Genomic DNA, 20,013 nt, shown 5'->3' with positions numbered 1-20,013 from the left:
ACGTCTAGTCCCTTCCAGGACCCAGAGAGAACAAAGCAAAACCCAAAAAACACAAACAAAGGCTTCCCTCCATCGAGATTTGAAAGTATCTTGTCTCCTGATTGGTCCCCTGATCATGTGTTTGGTTCCCTGTTTGTTAACCTTTTACAGGTAAAAGAGACATTAACCGTTAACTATCTGTTTATGACACCTGCACAGTACACTTATCTGCCGGTTAATCCTAGACATTTAATAATAAAGTTGCAGCCTGATTAAACCCATGTCAAATGTCTCCTGTCCTTCTTTCGGCATAGCCAGACAATAAGCAAAGCAGTTAGAGATGTGCTGATTCTATGTATGCTTGGCAGTCTCTGCTGGCAAGGTTACTATGGAGCTCTTGGAAGAAAATAAGGCTGCCCTTTCCCAGCATAGTTCCTGGGGTAGACCAACAGTGGTAAAAATACATGTCCTCCCTCCTTAACCCCCACCTGGTTTCTCTGGTTAAATTTGCACCCCCTGTGCCAGCTGGGGTGAATCTAGCCCACAGTGTGCCAATATACATTTCATTGTTCTTGGACTTTTATTTCTAGTCTAACCACTTGTCCTCTGAGGGAAACATTATGAATAATTAGGGTTACCTTTCTGTATCATAATATTCCAGACCGCTGAACAAAAAGACTCTGCTCTATACTATCCATGGCATGGACTCACCTCCTCTGTACTAAGCCCACGTGGAAGCACGGAAGCTTTGTCCCATCGAGTCTTTCCAGAGACCATTTTCCTTTTATAAGGGTCAGCCCTGCACGGTGTTGAGTAGGGCTGGCTGGAAAACAATTCCATTTTGAAAAAAATATTTGAAATTTGTCTTTGTTCCGATGTGGAACAAAACCAAGACCTTTCAAACTTTTTTGTGAAAAAATGAGTGTGCCTGTAGCCAATAACCCAATGGTTAGGGTGATCATCTAGCATGTAGGAGACCGGTGTTCAAATCCCTACATTGCCTCATTTGTTTTGGTACGAACAGAATGGAAATTTTCAACAGAAAAAATTCTTTGCCAAAAAAATTTGGACCTGCTCTAGTGCTGATTGCCTTCAAATCCCATTGACTTCAAAGGGAGTTAAGCCCGCACAGCACCTTAGAGGATGAGGCTTATTATTCTCCTTTGCCCCCTTTTGAGCAGTTGCATGTATAGTGAATTGTTAGCTAGGGAAATAACAGTACATTTATTGGAAGGCTGCCATAAATAGCTTTCCTCATGCTGGCATAATATAGTACACTACACTTTCTGGTTCCAACTGGAAGATGCAACCTCCACACTAGGCTTCACCAGCATGGAGAGCTGCCATACCACCGCATGGACCAGCTTCATTGTTTCTTGTTTTTTAGTTTGATAGTAGCTTTTGATTGTATCAGCTCTGGCTAGTGATTATGCTTTGTTTGTTAAAATAAGCAGCTTAGCTCTTGAATCTTAATCAAGCCCTGTTCACTATTTTCTTATTGTGATCCCTGTTGATTTTTTTTTCCTCCTCTGAAACCAACAAAGAGATAGTGTTTTGTTTCAGTTTGTGAAACTCATCATATTTTCCAGACTTTCCATTTCACGCTGTTTGGATTTTATTAAGATCTCTTTACATAGGAGCTGAATGCCAGCTATTTGATGCCCTAAGGGAACCAGAATGTTGTTGCGTTAATGTCTCAAATCTCTTGAGACATTTCATTTGTACCAGAAGCTCCTTGGAGACTTATGGCTAAATACATAAAATATTTTCAATGTTTACAGAAAGATCTTAGTCTCCAGTAGAATTTAATACAAATTTTTTTTTTATTTTTACCTTCAAATTGGCTGATTGAATTAGTGCCAAGCTTGCTAGTAACCCTCTACTGCTCCTTGTATAAAATGATCAAATCTTGTTTGGTTAGCTGGTTTTTGTTTTGGAAGTGTGGTGATAAATATAGTATATTATAGTGAGTTTGGACTTTCTAAAGCATGTGACCCTTTTTTTTTTCTTTTTAACTGCACATCTCTGTTGACTGTTAGCAAATATTTGCACCAAAAATCTGTCCTTCATGATTCCTCCCCTGCACATCCCTTGAAACAATTTTTGGAGATTGATCTTGACTGTTCTTGTGCACTTCCAGGAAAAACTGCTGAACTGATGCTCACCTGATGTTTTACATGAAGATCAGTCTCGATGTCATCAAAGGGCCCAGTTGATCAGTTTAAGCCTCTTCATGAAATTTAATACAATAATCCAGTACAGAAATAAGATTAAGGACTGCAGGAGGTGTTATTAATATTAAAGTTGGTCAGAAATTTTCAAAATTCAAAATTTCAAGGAATTTTGTGTCAAATTTTTGACAAAAAAGGATAAAAAATATATGAAAGTTACATTAAAGTTAGTCAAAAAAGTGCAACTTTCATATAATTTTTATCCTTTTTTTGTCAAATTTTGACACAAAATTCCTTGAAATTTTGAAAATTTTTGACCAGCTTTAATGCATATGCCTAGTCTGGAAGGAGGATTTATTCATGGATGTTTATTAAAGCAGGGTAAATAAGCTCATTATGTAGAATTAGAATTGTTTTTATTAATGTAAAAGCAACTTTTAAGATTTTTATAAGAAAAATCAATAAAACTATAGGAACTTTTAAAAGGCCAAGATTTTGGAAAGTGACTAGTTATTTTGGATGCCTTGATTTTTCATTGCAAGACATGAAACACTTGGAAAGATTCAGAAGGTGGGTGCTATGTCCTTTATGAAAAATTAGGCCCCTTAAAGGTATCTCAAGTGGGTCATCAAAAAATGGAGACGCACAAAATCACTAGTCACTTTTCAAAATCTTTGTCTTATAAATTTAACAGAAATTATTGAGCAGTTGAAAACATTTGTTTACTAATGGCCAAGAAAATCAAATATTTTCCTATCTCGAATGATACCAAAACTCTTGATTGTTAATACTGAACCAAATTAACAACCGGATTTCAACTCAGCCTCTAAATTTGCACACACAATTATGTATGTGCTGATTTTTGCATGCTCAAACCACCCAGTGTGCTGACTACTCAAATTATCTGAGCAAATGCCATTTGCGTGCATAAATGTAGAGTTTATGGGGACATATGCAATATTGCAGGGGCAAAGTTGCAGGTCATTTGGAAACTAGGGCCCTAAAAGTCTCCTTCCCATAGTTCTTCCTCTTGAACAAATATTCATTTTAACCTCCTGCCCTTGAATGTTTATTCACATTTAAAAATCTTTCCAGCTCAGTTATTCATCTTACCTACCTCTCTTCTTCCTCCATGTATTGTTGTGGGAGTCCTGAGAGAAAGACAGCACAATACTTACCTTCACAAAGGAAGAAAATATTATTTTATTTATATTGTGATTTGCATTATTTTAATCTAATTGTATAATACAGATAATATTCACAATATAGAACATATTCATATTGAATGGCTTCTGTAATCATCAAACTAGTTGTAGAAGCTGCCTAGTGCAAATATACTCCAACAATATGAATATTATCTCTTAAATCCTTTAAGGCTCGCTCTCATTACAGCCTCTTTCCAGTGATAGACCGCAATGGCATTTTTGAAGTGCCAATGTGCTGTTAAAATATCAGCACAATGGAGGCACGATGTACCTTGTACATTTGGCAGTAATGAAGTGGTTAAGGGAATTAAATTTAATTGCCTAGTCACCAGTACAGACATCTGAAACAATGCCATAAATAGTCAACTGCATTACTAAAAGTTTCTTATTTTATTATAAAGACTCCTCTAATTCAGTTCAGATTATTTTGACTGGATGACTAAAATTGAATCTGAAGAAGTGAGGTTTTTTACCCAGGAAAGCTTATGCCCAAATAAATCTGTTAGTCTTTAAGGTGCCACTGGACTCCTTGTTTTTTGTGTGGATAGAGACTAACACAACTACTCCCTGAAAATTGAATCTAAAGGCTACATTCACAAAGTTCTGCACACACATGTCTCTCAGAATACATTTCTTTGCTGGTAGAAGTAATCATGCAGAGGTTCAAAATGCCACAAATTTAGCTATGAAAATTGAGACGTCCTTTCCAACAGCAGGGTGAGCACATGAATTATAGAGGTCAGCGCATTAATTTTTAACTGTTATAAAACAAGTACTCACTTTTTTTTTCATTCTTCCAACTCCCTAAATCTTATCCCAGGATGTGTGACACAGGTGAAGGACTGTTCACCTTTCAGACAAGGGAAGGAGAGATGATCTATCAGAAAGTCCATTCTGCAACACTGGCGATAGCTGAGCAACATGAAAGACTAATGATGGAGATGGAGCAAAAGGCACGGGTAAGATCTTACCTCCAGTATTTTAAAAACTTCCATCAGTGAGGTGAAGGGTTATGATGATTGCAGAGTACAGCTCCATTTAGTTATGCCAAAATGGTGTGGTTTAAAAAAAAAAAAAAAAAAACCAACTGCTCCCAACAATTTTGATTTTTTTTTAAAGATGATAATATACAAAATAAAGAAATAATCCATCAAGCTGGATGGAGCAAATTCAATGAGTGTATGAAAAAAAAAACAGAAGGTAATTTTCAACTACATCCTGGAATTTTGGAATGATGGTTACATAGTCCTACTTGCTTCTTTGTATGTGTGGCAAAGCATGCAGCAGTGCACTGCACACACTGGAATATGGAGAACAGAGCTCTGGGGAAGCCATAGAGAAGGGAATTGCAACACTCACAGTGAGAAGTGATGGCTAAGGATTTAAGGCAGGAATCTGAATAAAAAATATTGTAGAACTGGAGACAGGAAGATTTACTGGCATAGGAAAGGTGGGAAGAAGAGAGTTCAAAATCAAGATTAAAATGAAGTTGGAGACAAGCAGAAGGTCCAAGCTGAAAAAGGCAATAGAGCGAATGGAACTGTATTTATTGATGTTCCAGTTGCTCCCCACACTTACTGCTCTACAGAATATCTTAGTTCTATTGGTTATAGTATTACCACCTTTTTAATTGTGGTAATTGGACCATTCAGGATCCCTGTTCTGCCTCTTCCCCCCTCCCTCCATTGCTTGCTGGATCATCTCCACCTCCCTCCTCCTACCCAGCTGGACTCCCTCTGCTCTGGAACTGGGATGGGAGCTGCTGCAGCCAGACAAGGAGCCTGCCTGCAAATAGGAGATGGCCCCAGCTGTGCAGGAGCTAGTGTGGGTTAATGACCTGGAACCTCCCCACCACCCCACTTTAACGAGGTTTTTGATGTCCGGTCAGTACATCAGATCAGACACTGCCAGGATCCCTTTTCGATTGGATTTTTGGGGTGAAAACCAGGCCCTGCCCCACCCCCAGAGCCAGGCATGGCTGGGCAGGGGCAACCACACAGAGGTAGGGAGGCAGTGTCTATGGACTGATCCGCAGTTGGAGTGGAGCCACAGCCATACCACAGTGGGGGTCGACATTCAGGCCCACATCCTGGTGCAGCTCCATTCCCGGCCCTACCCTGCCCACAGCCTCAGTCCTGGGCCAGAGCAGAGCCACAGCTGGGTTGTGGTGGCGGTGGGAAGCTGGGCCCCCATCCAGGTGTGGAGCCATGCTGATGCTGGGGATGAGGCCAGTCACAGGCTGGGAGCTGGAGCCAAGGCTGGGGCGGGAGCAGAACTGGGGTAGGGGTGGCGCTATCACCCTGCCCCCATGGATGCTCACCTAAACCCTCTGTGCCCCCCCCAACAGTCTCATCACACCCCTCTGCTCCACAATTTGGGGACCTCTGGCATCTGGACACAGAAGTCAAAAACCAGACTATCTGAGTAAAACCCGGATGGGTGGCAACCCTAATTGGGTACATAATAAAGCAACTTTTTTACAAAAGTGATTGAGTATTAGAGATGGTGTCATAGGGGTCTCTACTCACTGCTGGATGGCACCCTCTTCGGGCAGTCCTGGAGATTAGCTCAGCCCAGTTCAGCACCCCCTTTCTTCTTTCTACCATCTGCAGCTCTCCTCCTGCTCACAGAGTCACAGCACAGCTGCATCATGACTCAGGCCTCTCACCAGATCACATTGTGATTCCCTTTGGGAATGCTCAAACAACATCAGGCAATCCTCATGCCTGCCTCCCTGACCCTGTGACTCCTGCAGTGACTCAGGCAGTCTTCTAGTTTGCTGCTCCAAGCAGTACCACTCTGCAGTAGTTGGTAGCAACACCCAGGTTCACCCTTTATTCTGTGTTCCAGTTCAAGGCTCTGTAGTAAGTGCTTAAGGTCTGTGGCTATACCAATGGTCCCCAGACTGTGGTGTGCAGCCTCCTCTGGGGAGCATGGAATCAAGGAGTCTTAACTGGCTGCTTGTTGGCCACCTCCCAATGCAAAATGGAGCTTGGATGCAGGAGGAATTGAACCTTGTAGGTCTACTGTTTGCAGGGAGTTTCATTCAGAATACAGAGAGTGACTACAGTTTGCTTTATTTACTTATTTATTAATGTGACTTTCAGGACTTCCCACCTGCTCCTCAGCAGCTTTACTGCTTACTGAAATTGTTTTGGCTCTGACATTAGGTAACTGTTTTAAAAACATCAGTTATGGTGCTTCTGACCGTATAGTGCATAACATTAAATCCTTAGAGCAGACTGAGAAATATCCACTCAGTGTATTTTCTGCTTGTGTCTCTGGTACGTAAACTTTATGGTGACCTCCAAAGGGGACAAAATAGGCTTGTGAACTGTTTTACTGCTTTATGGTTTATAACGGAGGCCTGAATATTTGTTGATGTATATAAATACATAGTAAGTCCAGTGTTACCTGATTTTACTGGAGCACTTACTGGAGGTCTCATCTATATGAGAATCTCCATCAGCCTGTAACAGAAGAGGCATGGAAACTTTAACAAAAGTAGTTTTCCCTTTAGTTAGATTTCATTGCATTGCATCTCCAGTATCATAATCCTACTATTTCTTCAGATGCCCCCTTTTTTCTTAGCAGACAAGTTGTGAATGTGTAATGCAAGAAAGCAAACACAAATATTTTTTAAATCTAGGATTTAGAGGCCAAAAACGTATTTTAAAATCTGCCTTAAAGCTCCCATTTTGGTCTTGTGCCCATAACCTTTACTACTTAACTTTTCCTTTTTTTCTGATTTGTTTTACCTTGAACTGTGTGCAATTAATATTGTATTACATAGGGATTTTGCATTTAATTTTTATAAATCTGACAGTGAAGGAAAAGAAACACAAAAGCTGATGTTTAATAATATATACGTTGTTATCTATACCAGGAAATGAAAGATATAAGGCTAATTCCATCCTTACTCCTTCCATCTATTCTCAGTAAGTTGAATAAAAGAAGGGACTGTCTGTAATAGCTTTGAATTTTTTGTATGCTCCATCCTGAACACTGTAGCGTTTTTAATACTTAATGTTCTAATGCTATGTTGAAATTCCTCCAGATTAAAATTGTTATAATCCAATACTGTAAAAGATGAATGGGTTTATAAAGGAAATTACTGTGAAGCTTTAACCATAGCAACCCTGATGAGGTATATAGATTATGCACTCCATTATGAGAACTAAAAGCAAAGTGGGTTACTTTAAGATTCAAAAAATACCAAATTCTGTCAATAAAGAGACGGCAAGATTAATTCTTACTGCAAGAGGTTTGTCAAATAAGGCTACTGCTGAACGATAACACTAACAGTATTGTGTGCTGGAGAGTTCTGTAGGTTGCAGTGGGTGGGAAGAAAAATGAATCCTTCCCAATACCTTCCTAAAGGCATGAAATGGCAGCAAAGCTTCTCCATGGCAGCCACTGCAGCATCAGGACTGCAGTAGCTCTTGTGCCTCATATAACCTTTCATCACCACGATGGAAAAGAATGGAGTAGATACATGTAGTCATGGACACATACTCTTGGTTCCTTGCCAAATTCCCCTCCACACTGTGGCATTGGGAGACCTCATGCAACAGCGGTTGAGACACCCTGCTCAACTGACCACCTGCTTCTGCTGCAGTCAGAAACGTACCCAGCCATGGGAGGTATAGATCGTGTTTGCCCCAAACTCAATACCAAGAAAAAACAGACATGCCAGATTTTTCACTGTCATGCACTTTGTGCAAAGTGACTATGAAATATTACCAGATCCATGCAGCAGCATTTGAAACTCACTTTGAACAGGTGTAAAAGACTGCACAAGGTACAGGGCACTGGACAATTGTGCTTAATGCTGGAAGTTCCTTACTGACAGAACATAAAAGCTGTTTTCTAGTGTTGCAAAACTTTTCTAATTTTTTTGCCTTTTGACAAGAATAGAATGACAGAATCACTGGTTTTCTGAGTATTATGTTTTGCTGGTGTTTTATTTTAACAAAAACTTTTACAATAATGTGTTTATTGTTTAAGAACGTTTAAAATTAAATAAAACAATTACTGGTTTCTATTAAGGGCTTTTTTGGTGCCATTGTGTTATCTATGTTAGCTTATTTCAATCTTTGGTTTTATCATTAATAGGTTATGTGTAGCTATTTGTACAAGATGAAAAGATGTTATTGACTTCCAGGGTACTTTTTGTTTTAATATTTGTCTCTTACTATTTTTTGGTACATCTGTGCTTGTAAATGTTGAGGGATTGACTGAAATCCTGTGTGTATCAAAAGAAAAGCAACAGCACTACTGCAAGTTGCACCACACTGCTACACAGGTAAAGGCTCCTAGTATAGACGCAGTGTATACTGGCCAAGGGGTGCTTTGGGTGTCATAGCTTATACCAGTTCCCCAAACAAAATAAACTGTACTGACAAATGCACTTTTTTGCTGGTATAACTGCATCTATCCTAAGGCTTAGATCAGTATTAAAATGTTGTAAAATGACAATCACACCCTAACCAACATTACTATATTGGCAAAAGTTTTAAGTGTAGACGTGGTCTCTAGGGATGAGAGAATATTTCACTCTATGCCCATTCAGTCCTTTGCCTCTCTCTTTTTACAATCAGTAAGGATGTCAGCTGTTGCCGGTTCTACTGGTAATTATAAAAGAAACTCAGAGACTATCAAAACACGTGAATGTAGCTGTTCCTAATGATCCTTATGTGTCTAATCTCCATGCCACAGTAAAAATTTCCCCCAAGTCTTTGAAATGGGACTTTTGGGCCTGATTCTCCTCAACGCTACCCCCGCTTTACACTTATGTAACGCCACTGACTTCATTGGAGTTACTCCTGATTTACACTAGCATAAAGGCAAACACAACCAGTCTCATTGTGTTTGGATATGTAGAATGGGGCTTACAGGTTGCAATGCACTTCGATCTTTTTGAATGTGTAGGTAAGTTTTATTGTTTGGTTTGTGAGTGAATGACTCTCTTATGACCTGAGGATAGAGATGTGTAATGGAATAGCCCTAAAAATTGCTTCTTTCAAGAGGTGGCAGTAAAGCTTCATTTATATCTTCTGAAAACAGCAACAGCTCCAACCCTGCTGGCCCCTGCGAAGGCGGCAGTCAAGCAGCCTTCGGTGGCTTGCCTGCGAGAGGTCCACCGGTCCCACGGGTTCAGCAGCAATTCGGCGACAGATACTCCAAAGCCGCGGGACCAGGGACCTCCCACAGGCATGCCACCGAAGGCAGCCTGCCTGCCTTGCTTGGGGTGGCAAAAAAGCTAGAGTCGCCCTGTCTCAAAAGAACTGTAATTTAATTTTTTTAATATAATGTTTGAATAAGATGAAAACAGCTGATGTCAGTCACACATCAATAACCCTAGAGACAAAATACTTGGAAAACAGAGAACTGTGTGCATTTGCACAACAAGTAAAATTTTAGTAAGTGTATAGGAACTATAGGAAGGTGATTCACTAGCACTGTGGATGAGAAAGTGATGAAATTTCACAGGGTGACTCTTTCTTCTTCTGATATAAGACATTTTATAAAAGATGAACCTCTTATAACTTACGGTGTCTATAGGGCTCTCTTTCACTCTTCTCCTATCTATGTTTCTATAAGTTATGCTCCAAGAATTGTTTTGGGGAAGTTCTGTGGTTGTGTTATGCAGGAGGTCAAACTAGGTGATCACAATGGTCCCTTCTGGCCTTGGAATCAATGAATCTACTTCTATCTCAAAGTAATATAAATTTAAACTGTGTTATTGAGGCAAGGAGAACAGTAAACATGTTGAAGAAGGAAAACATAGTATGTTACTCAAATTTTGATGCCCTAGGGGGTATTGTGCTACCATTTTTCAGATGTGATAAAGAATCAAGATCCTAACACTTGTGGTCATTAATGGTCCTGTTTCACTTTGCGTAAGAGCATAGGTGTTGAATCTGATGTCCTGGACAAAAATCCAACTGCTTCCAAATTCTTCCTGCAGTTCCAATTTGATACATTATTCTTCTTCATTTCCTGTCCTAAACATGTATATATTGTTGCTGTGCACTTTTAGAATCAGCTGGTGCATCTCACCCCATCATCATAATAAATATTTTTATTTTTCTAAAAGATCTGCTCTAGGAATAATTCTGAGGATGTTCTATGCCTTATACAGGAGGTTAGACTAAATGATCATAATGGTCCCTTCTGGTCTTGAAATCTATGACCATTAGTCTATACGCCGGTGCCTGCATTCCAGTATCTCTTTATCCGCTCCTCCAAGGTATTGTGAGGTTCATTAGGTTATTGTTTCAAAACTCTTTGAGAGCTGCAGATTAAAGTTGACATGGAAGTTCAGCATTTTTATATTATTATTGTTGTCTCATGAAGAAATTGTCTAGTTCAACTCCAGAGAGCTTTTGCAAAAGTGAACTTGTCTCCACTGTCTGATGTACCCAAACACTGAACAGCTGGTAATGTGCTATTTCATAATCTGTGATGAGATCCCTTCCAGCAGAAGGCATTATCAAGGAGGAAAAAAGTATACTGCTGGGTTTTTTTCTCAGTCTCAATCTGTGCACTCCTTAATTTTGAATTTGAGTATTGTAACCTCAGTTCCTATCAAAGTCAATTATTTGATTCAGAAGTCCTGTTGGAATATAATATTTTTTCTATGACCATCTGTCACGGAGACCTCTACTCACCACTGGAGTGCCCCCTTCTGACCTCATCTGGGGATTAGCTCTGCCATCCTGATACTTTTTTCTTACAGTCACCAGCTCATCTCTTGCTTCACAGGACACATCTTTGTGTCTTAGCTATCCAGCAAAGTCACAATAGTCCTCCCCTTCCAGAGTACTATCAAGTTCTTCCACATGATCCCAGGTAATCCTTAAATTCACTGCCCTGGCTGAGCCACTCCCTAGGTAACTAGATTGAACAGACAGTCTTCAAGTTCATTGCCCAGACTGTGCCACTCCTTCTGTGCTGGTAGGGGAAGCCAGGCCCTTGGTTCCAGCCCAGGGGCCCTGACTTCAGCAGCTAATGTCTGTACTACCATAAACCTTACTGCCACTCTCCTGGAGTTCTTCTTGCCTTGCCTATCCCAAACTTACATTCTCCACCCTTCTAAATAAACCCCTATCTCCTGGTTCTGGATATGTGAATTTTGTGTTGTGGGGGCAGTTTTGTGGAGTGCGTGTGTATGTTTTGTGTGTAGAAGGGGGAACAGATACATGAAGTGTTTACATGTGAGTTGAATTGATGTGTTACTGAGTGTGTGGATGGACCAGCTGTAGAGGCATGGTGGTGGGTGGGGCAGGGAATGAAAGACCGGGTGATAGAGGAAAATAAAGAAGGAACAAAGGAATATGGGAAGGCAAGAAGAGAGAGAAATAGAGAAGAGAAAATTGGGAAGCTGTGACCAAATGCACCCCTGCATTCACACCTTACAGCCTATGATAATAATCTTTCTACAAAATATGCCTTGTGAGATATCATTTAAAAACAGGTAACTCACTGGTCTATAATATCATGGTGAAATATGCATTGTAACATGATATGTAAAGTTATGAACATAAACTGAAATTATGACTCGTAATTTGTGTCTGAGAAGTGGATAAACCTGTTTTGAAAGACAAAGGACAAGCTGACACTTTTAGTCAGTTGAGGGGCAATCACTTGTCAAGTGGCCGTTCTTTGGCAAGCAAGAGAGGAGGTGAAGGAACAGATCAATCTACATTTTAGCAAACAACCGCATGGAATCTTTCATCAGGAGGCTCCATGACTCCAACCTCACAGCAGGAATGAACTTTATCTAGGGGTAACCCTGAGCAAAATGCATTTCAAAAGGTGACTGGACTTTAAAAGTGAGGGGCAAAACCACCCCAGGTATTCGTTCTCTCCCTGTCCATATTTCTGTTTTTTCCACCAACGAAGACAAAAGACTTGTTTCATTTTTAATCAAAACTAATCAGTGTTGTCTTTAAACTGAACTGTTTGGGTAGCTTTATTTAAAGTACCAACTGTTGTACATTGACCCCCATTGTATGCGAGGGGCTCAGCTTGAGAGCAACAGCAGCAAAGCATTGTGAGGCATCCCAGGTTGCAAGGTAGGTCTGGATTGCACTCTGGAATGTCATAAAGAGTGAATGAAGAAGGAAGGGTGATGGAGAGAGAGATGCCTCAAAGATGTGGGATGGTGGAGAGATGGGGTAATAAGTAGGGGCTTCTGGAGAAAGGAAAGAGATGGGAAGATTGAGAAAAATGTGACATTGTGCTCGTGCCTAAGAACCAAAAGTGAAACCATTAAAAAACAAAAACAAATGAACAAATTTTCTTAAAGTGTGCATAAAGTGAACTAAGAGTACTGGGTCAGAACAACATCCCCTGGCAATGAGTTCCACAGGTTCAATGTGCACTGTGTGAAGAAGTGGGCTGTAGCCCACGAAAGCTTATGCTCAAATAAATGTGTTTGTCTCTAAGGTGTCACAAGTACTCTTGTTCTTTTTGTGGATACAGACTAACATGGCTGCTACTCTGAAACGTGTGTGAAGAAGTACTTCCTTTCCTTTCCCAAATATATTAAATGTCTGTTCAAAATTTAGATCAGGGGAGGGCTGAGAGAAGCCAAACAGGGTTCAGTCAGGCATACCCCAGACATCTGATTATTATAGCAAACATTCCTAACTTAACATTCATATTACCTGTGACTCCTAGAGAACAGACGCATAATCACATCACATTTTTTTGCTCATGTTATATTCTCTGCCTCTTCACTTATTTGTCTCATTTTCTAGCAAGAGTATTAAGGTGATATAGTCCCTTTAAATCAAGGGTCTCAAACTCAATTTACCTTAGGGCCAGTGCCAGTCCTTAAATCATTCCAGCAGGCCAATAATGTCACTGAAGATAATGTTCAGAAAAGAAAACGTTTATAATGCATTTTTTATTTTGAATTTCTTAGAAATAGTAAAACTGCAATAGAAATTTATACAATTCTTCACTTACCAAAGAGTTTTTAGTATTTGCCAGACAGCTGGCAACGCTTCAATTTTGTCACTTTGTTGATGTTTGGCCTCAGTGACTGAGCAGTTGAAACCTTCAGGATTGCAGCAAGGTGTGCATCAGATAGTTGTGTTTGGTATTTTGACTTGTTTATATTCATTGTGGACAAAAGTGACGCTGCCAGGGATGTTGTGAAGGCCAAAACTATAATGGAGTTCAAACAGATAAGTTAATGGCAAATAGGGCCATCAAAGGCTATTAGCCAAAATGGTCAGGGATGCAATCCCATGGTCTGCGCATTCCTAGCCTCTGACTGCCCGAAGCTGGAAGTGCATGACAGGGGATTGATCACTTGATAATGACCCTGTTCTGTTCATTCCCTCTAAAGCATCTGGCACCGGCCACTGTCAGAAGACAGAATACTGAGCTAGATGGACCGTTGTTCTGACCCAGTATTCCTAGTTCACTTTATGTACACTAAGAAAATTTGTTCATTTGTTTTTAAATGGTTTCACTTTTGGTTCTTAGGCATGAGCACAATGTCACAGTGTCTGGGTAGTACTCACTGCAACAGAATGTTAAAATCAACAAACAAAACTGTTTTCAGGTTTGGTTTTGTTTTTTTCAATTTCATGAACACATCTCCCTAAGAGTTTTCTATAATGCCCAGCACTTAATATCCAAGGGCTCTGTCCAGCCTAGTGCTGAAGACTCGGCAGCTGATCCAGCCATAAGTGCTTTACTTTTATATTAAACTCTTAATATAGAGTTTTGATAAACATTTCTCTTGTACAACGTTCTAAATTCCCCAACAAAGTAGTTGTTAGCAACATTACTAGCAGATAAAACCACACAACACTCTCATGTGATAGCTATTATTGTAATAATTATATTAATGAGTAAACTGAGGCAGAGAGAGATTGAGGCCAAATTTGGCTGCCTATAACTTGCCCAAGGTCATAGAGCACATCAATGGTACTGCTAGTAATAAACTACTGCCAAAATGGAGTCCTGAATCCCTATCAACATCTTGTTTATAAAAGTATTAACATTTGGAAGAAATGTTGCAATTCTGGGGAAATTTATTACTCATACCCATTTTCTCCCAAAGTCTTGTGAATCCCTATGTATGTGTCTCTTTCCCTCTAAAAAACACTGAAAAGCCCTCCTCTATTCATGCATTAAGCAGCTCTTTAGAGCAAATTGAGGTGAATTGAGGATGTGTAGTTCTGATTCATAGAATCATAGGACTGGAGTGGAGGTCATCTAGTCCAGTCCCCTGCACTCATAGGAGGACTAAGTATTATCTAGACCAGCCTGCACAACATATGGCCCCGGGGGCTCACTGTGCGGCCTGCGGGCAAGCAGCGGAGTGGGGCTGCTGGGTTTACCCCCTCCCCAGTGGCGGGGGGGGCGCCTCACAGCCCCGCGTTCCACGCTCCAACTGCCCTAACGGCCAGAACCACACGTGTCTCCATCTCCCGCTCCCCCCGCCTGGCGTACAGCGAATGCGTCACTTCTGGGGCCTGCTGAGGCAGGAAGCGCTGGGCATGAGGCAGAGCCAGTAAGTGCCAAGTGAGGGGAGGGGTGCCCGGCCTGGGCTCGAGCCGCAGCTCGGGGGGGTGGAGACTGGGCTGAGACCCCCTCCCAAACTCCCCCCCTTCAGTTGGGGGTGGGGCGGCTACTGCACCGGTTGGTCCCAGGGCGGCCTCCATAGTGATGAAGGGGGGTTGAACTGTCTGTGAGCAGCCAGGAAATCCCCGGGGGAGATATGTATGTGTGTGTGTGTGTGTGTGTGTGTGTGTGTGTGTGTGTGTGTGTGTGTGTGTGTGTGTGTGTGTGTGTGTTTTGCACCTGCCCTGCCCCTATCACACTGCCCCCCCACCCCAGACTCCCTGTGGCCACTGTGTTTGTGTGTTGGATAGTCGCATCCAATCCCTTCACACAGCCCCCTTTTCCTCTCCCCTTAGTTGATAGCCCCAGAAAATCCCTTCAAGCTGTCTCCCTTTTCCCCTTCCTTTATTTCATGGGGAGATGACGAGCTGAGCGGGCGGGCAGTGGGGGTGAGGCTTTATACTTGGTGAGGGGTGAGAAGGCGAGTGATGAGTCGGTGGCTGGAGAGGGGCATCCATTTTCAGTATTTTAATTTTTGGTACTGCTATGTGCAGTAATATAGTGACCCCTGGGGGGCTGAAAAGGGGTGTGATGGTGGAGCCGAGAGGGGAGGTGGCGGGTCCTATTTTACTGCTGTGATCTGGTCAAACTAAGCGCGGCATTTCTTTTCCCCTCTACAGGCTTCCACACACCATCAGTGCCTTGCTAGTGTGCCTTGCTCCGTGAGATATCTCTTCTCTTTGTGTGTGACTGTGAATGTTTCCCTTGTGTGTGAATTTATTCAACAAAATCTTGAGCTTCATACTGGATACCATGAGCAAAAAGAACAAGAGAAAAATAGAATCAGAGCACAAAGTTTTCAACAATGAATGGACGAATAAATACTTATGTACTGTTTCCAAAGACAAAATACTGCACCTCATGTGTTGCGAAACATTAGCTATTCTGAAAGAATACAACCTTTGGCAGCACTTTGAAACTAAACATCCCAATCTCACCAAATTGAACCCAAATGAAAAAATAATTGAAGCAGCCAGTTTAGCGAAAAACCTTGGTGGAGAACAGCAAATTTTCAAAAAAGTGGGTACTGAGAAAGATATGGTTACTAAAGTAAGTTTTCAAATTTCTGAGGAGATTGCTGCTGCTGGAAAATGCTTCACAGAAGGCGAGTTTTTTAAGAAGTGTATGTTGACTGCTGTGTCTGAGTTATGTCCAGAAAAGAGGGGAATATTTGAGAATGTCAATCTATCATGCATGACTGTACGGAGAAGAACAGCTGACATTTCTACCAAACTAAGTGATCAGTTAAAACAGAGAGTTAGTGAATTCTGCTTTTACTCCCTAGCTGTGGATGAAAGCATCAATTTAAAAGACACGCCCAACTTCTTGTTTTTATTAGCGGTATTAATAAAAACTTTGAAATTACTGAAGAACATGTTGGCATGTGCTCCATGACGAGTCACACACCGGAAAAGAAATTTCCAGTTAAGTGATAAAGTGCATGAATGATAAGTCAAGATTAGATTTCACAAACTTGGTGGCCATTTTTACTAATGGTGCTCCACCTATGTGCGGAAAAAATGTTGGAGCATTTACTTTTCTAATAACCAAACATCACTGCATTATACATCAGCAGGTTTTGTGTAGCAGAGTCTTAAAATTTGAGCATGTAATGTCAGTGGTAGTTTCCATTGTAAACTACATCCATTCTAGAGGACTAAAATATAGGACATTTCAAGCCTTTCTTGAAGGGGTAGACTCCAAGTGCAGCAACTTAATCTATCATAAAGAAGTGAGGTGGTTGAGTCGAGGAAGAGTGTTCCAACATTTCATTGCTTTGAAAGAGGAGGTAGCAAAATTCCTGGAAAATGGGCCAATAAAATTCCAAGAGCTTGAAAATGAGTCCTGGAATCAAGATCTTTTTTTCTTTTGTGATATTACAGCACACCTGAATGATCTCAACATTCAACTTAAGGGAAAAAATCACCTTATATTTCAAATATGTGCAGCAGTGAAAGCTTTCAAAATGAAATTGAAACTTTTCAGAGGTCAGCTGTCAAAAGGTGAAATGTGTCACTTTCCCACTTGTGCACAGTGTATCCCTCAGCACAAACATGCCGAGTTAGGAGAAAATATGCAAAGCACATCAATCTTTTGATTGAAGAATTTGACAGAAAACTTACTTTGTCTAAAGAAGAAGACATTCAGTTGAAGCTGATTGAAGATCCCTTTTCTGTGGATCCAGAGGAAGTGCCACTAGATTTGCAGTTGGAGGTTATTGAACTTCAGTGTTTGACAGTTTACCGAAATAAGCACAGAGAAAGCAACCTGCAGGACTTCTACAAAAGTCTGGATGATGAAAAATACAAGAATCTTATTGAAGTTGCACTGAAAACGTTCAGCATTTGTGGAAGCACTTATGTATGTGAACAAACATTTTCCATCATGAACATGAATAAAAACAAGCAACATTCTTCTCTGACTTATGACCATCTGGAAGACAATATGAAAATATCCACTTCAGATATGACTTCTGAATATGACAAGCTTGTTGCCGAAAAGAAATGTAATATCTCTCATTAAATTTGCAAGGTAATTATGAAAAGTACAAATGCTTTCTTTCAACAGAACAAGTGTTTTTCATTTTTCCAGGATTCATAAAAAAAAATTAAAATAATTTTAAAAATTGTTTGATTTAATTGAAAAATTCTTAATAAAGTATCACATGCATGCGCCCCCCCCCCCATTCTTCCTTTTTGGCCAGAGCTGTTTTAGCAGGGTGGCACTGGGGAAGGAGGGTTTGTTTTGCAGGGCGGGCGGCACTGGAGTGGGGGATGTGTTTTGAGGGGCTGGGCGGTTCTGGAGGGGTGTTTCGGCAGGGCTGGGCAGCGCTGGGGGGGATGTTTCGGCAGGGCCAGGGGGGTTCGGCCCTCCACTGTTTTCTTTGGAGTAATATGGCCCTCGCTGCTTTACAAGTTGTGCAGGCCTGATCTAGACCATCCCTGCCGGTGTTTGTCTAATCTGATTTTAAAAAACTCCAGTGATGGAGATTCCACAACCTCCCTAGGCAATTTATTCTACTGCATAACCCCACCCTGACAATTAGGAATTTTTTCCTAATGTCCAATCTAAACCTCCTTTGCTGCAATTCAAGCCCATTGCTTCTTGTCCTATCCTCAGTCGTTAAGAAGAACAACTTTTCTCCCTCCTCCTTGTCACAACCTTTTATGTACTTGAAAACTGTTATCATGTCCCTTCTGTCCTCTCTTTTTCAGACTAAACAAACCCAATTTTTTAAATCTTCCCTCATAGGTCATGTTTTTAGACCTTTAATCGTTTTTGTTGTTCTTCTTTGGACTTTCCCCAATTCTCCACAACTTTCCTGAAATGTGGTGACCAGAACTAGACGCAATACTCCAGTTGAGGCCTAATCAGAGTGTAGAGCAGAAGAATTACTTCTTGTGTCTTGATAACAACACTCCTGCTAATACATCCCAGAATGATGTTCACTTTTTTTTTTTTGTAACAGTGTTACACTGTTGACTCATATTTTGTTTGTGGTCCACTATAACCTCTCAGAGCTCCTTCTGCAGTACTCCTTCCTAGGCAATCATTTCCCATTTTGTATATGAACACTGATTGTTCCTTCCAAATGAAGTACTTTGCATGTGTCCTTATGAATTTCATCTATTTACTTCAGACTATTTCTCCAGTTTGTCCAGATCATTTTGAATTTTAATTCTGTCCTCCAAAGCACTTGCAACCTCTCCCAGCTTGGTATCATCCACAAACTTTATAAGTGCTCTCACTATGCCATTATCTAAATTACTGATGAAGATACTGAAAAGAACTGGACCCAGAACTGAGCCTTGCGGGACCCCACTTGTTAGCCCTTCCAGCATGACTGTAAACCACTGATAACTACTCTCTTGGAATGGTTTTCCAACCAGTTATGCCCCCACCTTATAGTAACTCCATCTAGGTCAGTGATTCTCAAAGCCGGTCCGCCGCTTGTTCAGGGAAAGCCCTTGGTGGGCTGGGCCAGTTTGTTTATCTGCCACGTCTGCAGGTTCAGCCAATCACGCCTTCCTGTGGCCGTGGTTCACCGCTCCAGGCCAAGGGGGGCTGTCGGAAGCAGTACAAGCTGAGGGATGTGCTGGCCACCCTTCCCACTGCCCCCATTGGCCTGGAGCGGCGAACCACAGCCAGAGGAAGGCGTGATTGGCTGAACCTGCAGACGTGGCAGATAAACAAACTGGCCCAGCCCACCAAGGGCTTTCCCTGAACAAGCAGCGGACCGGCTTTGAGAACCACTGATCTAGGTTGCATTTCCTTAGTTTGTTTATGAGAAGGTCATGCATGACAGTATCAAAAGCTTTACTAAATCCAAGATATACTACATCTACTCCTTCTCCCCCTGTCCACAAGTCTTGTTACTCTGTCAAAGAAAGCTATCAGGTTGGTTTGACATGATTTGTTCTTGACAAATCCATGCTGACTGTTACTTATTACCTTATTATCTTCTATATGTTTGCAAATTGATTGTTTAATTATTTGCTCCATTATCTTTCCAGGTACAGAAGTTAAATTGACTGGTCTGTAATTCCCCAGGTTGTCCTACTTTCCCTTTTTATAGATTGGCACTATATTTGTCCTTTTCCAGTCTTCTGAATCTCTCCCATCTTCCATGACTTTTCAAAGATAATCACTAATGGCTCAGATATCTCCTCAGATAGCTCCTTGAGTATTCTAGGATGCATTTCATCAGGCCCTGGTTACTTGAAGACCTTTAACTTTCTAAGTATTTTTTAACTTATTCTTTCCCTATTTTAGCCTCTGATCCTACCTCATTTTCACTGGCATTCACTATGTTAGACGTCCAATCACTACTAAACTATTTCGGTGAAAACCAAGACAAAGAAGTCATTAAGCACCTCTGCCTTTCCACACTTTCTGTTTTTGTTCTGCCTCCCACCCCCGCCCCGTTGAGTAATGGGTCTACCCTGTCCTTGGTCTTCCTCTTGCTTCTAATATCTTTGCAGAATGTTTTCTTGTTACCCTTTATGTCT

General features: G+C 41.1%; 1 protein-coding gene across 2 annotated transcripts in view; it reads left to right on the top strand.

The window, feature by feature from the left end:
* The window catches only part of DOK6 (docking protein 6), a 435,288-nt gene that overhangs the window by 314,898 nt on the left and 100,377 nt on the right, over positions 1-20,013 (top strand). For both annotated transcript variants that reach the window (XM_030552667.1, XM_030552666.1), the window contains exon 6: positions 4,176-4,314. In XM_030552667.1, the coding sequence (XP_030408527.1) occupies positions 4,176-4,314 (139 nt within the window). The remainder of the gene's footprint in view (positions 1-4,175; positions 4,315-20,013) is intronic.

Source organism: Gopherus evgoodei, chromosome 2 (assembly GCF_007399415.2).
Source record: "Gopherus evgoodei ecotype Sinaloan lineage chromosome 2, rGopEvg1_v1.p, whole genome shotgun sequence".
Lineage (NCBI taxonomy): Eukaryota > Metazoa > Chordata > Testudines > Testudinidae > Gopherus > Gopherus evgoodei.
This window is presented reverse-complemented; position numbering and strand designations above follow the sequence as displayed.